At 62.5% G+C, this 2,512-nt stretch overlaps 1 protein-coding gene across 1 annotated transcript in view; it reads left to right on the forward strand.

The window, feature by feature from the left end:
* The window catches only part of LHX5 (LIM homeobox 5), a 4,087-nt gene extending 3,322 nt beyond the window's left edge, over positions 1-765 (forward strand). Inside the window, 2 exon segments of the mRNA XM_005857035.2 lie at positions 408-672; positions 758-765. Of these exon segments, the coding sequence (XP_005857097.1) occupies positions 408-672; positions 758-765 (273 nt within the window).
* Positions 766-2,512: the final 1,747 nt, after the last annotated feature.

Here is a 2,512-nt window from a genome sequence, read left to right on the forward strand (position 1 = left end):
GGATCAAACCCGCAGCCCAAGTCACTGGTCACCTCCCCTCTGAGCCCCGCCCCTGCCCGTCCATGGAAGGTGCTAAGCCTCGCTGGGGACAGACCCTTCCCTTCCTCTCGTCCCCCGAGCAGAGGAGGCGGCGACCTTCCTCCCGGGCCTCCTCTCTGCGCCAAGGCCGGCGGGCAGACAGACCGACGGCCAGAGTCCGGCTGGGAAGCCGAGGGGCCCAGACCAGAGCCAGGCCGGGCGGGCGGGAGGCCTTTATAAAGCCGTCAGGCCGCGGGCGGGCGAGGACGGGAAGCCCGAGTCTTTATGAGTCGCCCCAAGGGTCCGCCAAATCCTTCACCCTTGGCTGGTTCACCGAGGCCCCTCTCCACCCCTCCGGCCTAATCCGCGCCCCCTCCCCCTCGACTCAGGGTAGTCTTGGAGGCAGGAGGCGCTAGGACCCCGCAGGGGCGGCCGGGGCCAGGAGAGGATGCCCACCACGGAGCTCACTGCCCCCTCCTCTGTCCCAGGTGTGGTTCCAGAACCGGCGGTCCAAAGAACGCAGGATGAAACAGCTAAGCGCCCTGGGCGCTCGGAGACACGCCTTCTTTCGGAGTCCGAGGCGCATGCGTCCCCTGGGGGGCCGCTTGGACGAGTCTGAAATGTTGGGGTCCACGCCATACACCTACTATGGAGGTAAGAGGCTGAGCTCAGGGCCGATACTCCAGCTCTTGGCTGCACCAGGGTCTCCCCTCCCTCACCGCCCCCTTCTATCGCCCAGGACAATAAGGGACACACTTTAACACACATCAATACATACACACTCGCCCACAGATACTTCCTGGATGCAAAATCAGGCACACGGTTCCTCACCCGTCCAGCAGTACGCACAGATCGACACACCAGACCAGCTCACCACACGCCTGCACAGGACACACTCCCCCGCACACACACTGGAGTTCAGAGACCTCGGGGACACATGACTGCACACAGGATACTCCACCCCACATCAATACATACACACTCGCCCACAGATACTTCCTGGATGCAAAATCAGGCACACGGTTCCTCACCCGTCCAGCAGTACGCACAGATCGACACACCAGACCAGCTCACCACACGCCTGCACAGGACACACTCCCCCGCACACACACTGGAGTTCAGAGACCTCGGGGACACATGACTGCACACAGGATACTCCACCCCAGACACACGAACTGACAGACACACCTGGAGAGATCCCCTGGCTCACACACTTCCACCATCAGACCAAGCTGGACGCTTACAAATCCACATGCACCCTGCCCCACGGGACGCACAGCCTCCTCCTGCCCTGGCCCGGGCCTGGGGTACTTGGCATCAGCAGGAACTCGGGCACAGGAGGGCAGTGGGCTGGCGGTGGGGATGGAAGGATCAGGATTCATCCCGCAGCCTGCTCTCCAGCTTCCAATGTACTCACTGGGGTTCTGTGGCCGCGGGTCTGTCTGTGCACACAGCGTCTGGCACTGGTAGCCCCGATGCAGGCAGTTGCTCCGGGCAGGACTCAGGCCCACTCTCCAGCCCCCAGCACACCTGCGTTTAGTGGCAGCTGGGGGCTCAAGGACTGGGCCAACCCAGGTCTCAGCTCTCAGTTTTGGGGGCCTTGGGCGAGTATCGGGAGTTTGCAAAGACCAGTCCCGTGGCTGATGTTACCAGGCTCAGTGCTGGGTGAAGTTTCCTCTTGGTCACCCCTCCTCCTCCTCCTTCCCTCTTTCTCTCCTCCATTCCTTTCTTTCTCTCTTCCGTTCCTTGTACTTGCTCCTGGGAGACCCATCCCAGCTCCCTGCCCATGCTTTGGGAGACTCCGGGCATTTCAGCACTTGCTCACCATCCTCCACTTCCCAAACTCCACCCCCCCCCTCCGGCGCTGTTCTGGAGTCTCTGAATTTGGGGAGCCCCCAGGAGTGCCTATGCCTGATGGGTCCGCTCTGAGTGGCCCAGTATCACAGGCCTGCAGGGTTTGGGGGCTAGTAGCTCAGTTTGGGGAGAGGTGACTTCTCTTAGAAAAGTGGGTTTGGTGGCAATAGAGGGTGAGGGCCGGGAGCCCAGCCACGGGCAGACCCGGGAAGGAGGACACCTTTTTGGTACATCCTCGGGCCTGGGAGGTTAGATCTTCCCATCTGGTCAGGGTCCCCAGAAATTGTGGACAAAATTCGTGGCTGTGCTTTTGGGGGAGAGACTCTGCGATGGCGGGGTCCAGGTTGGGGGGGGGGCTGCAGACGCCCAGGACAGCCTGGATGGGGGACCTCTCCACCGAATTTTGCCTCCTTCCGCACAAAATCTCGGCCGCGCTAGGAGCTGCTGGGGCGGTCCCAGTCCGCAATGTTCCCTGCCTGGTAATTAACCGAGGGTTCCCCAGGACAGTGCACCCCACCCTGCCGCCTCCTTTAACTCGTCTGCTGGCTGGAGTGCGGCCTGGACACCCGGGCCCCTCTTCCCCGGAATGGGGGTGCCGGACCCCCGAGCCCCAGCGAGGCAGCCCGCCTAATCCGCGCTG

Source organism: Myotis brandtii, unplaced genomic scaffold (assembly GCF_000412655.1).
Source record: "Myotis brandtii unplaced genomic scaffold, ASM41265v1 scaffold1064, whole genome shotgun sequence".
Lineage (NCBI taxonomy): Eukaryota > Metazoa > Chordata > Mammalia > Chiroptera > Vespertilionidae > Myotis > Myotis brandtii.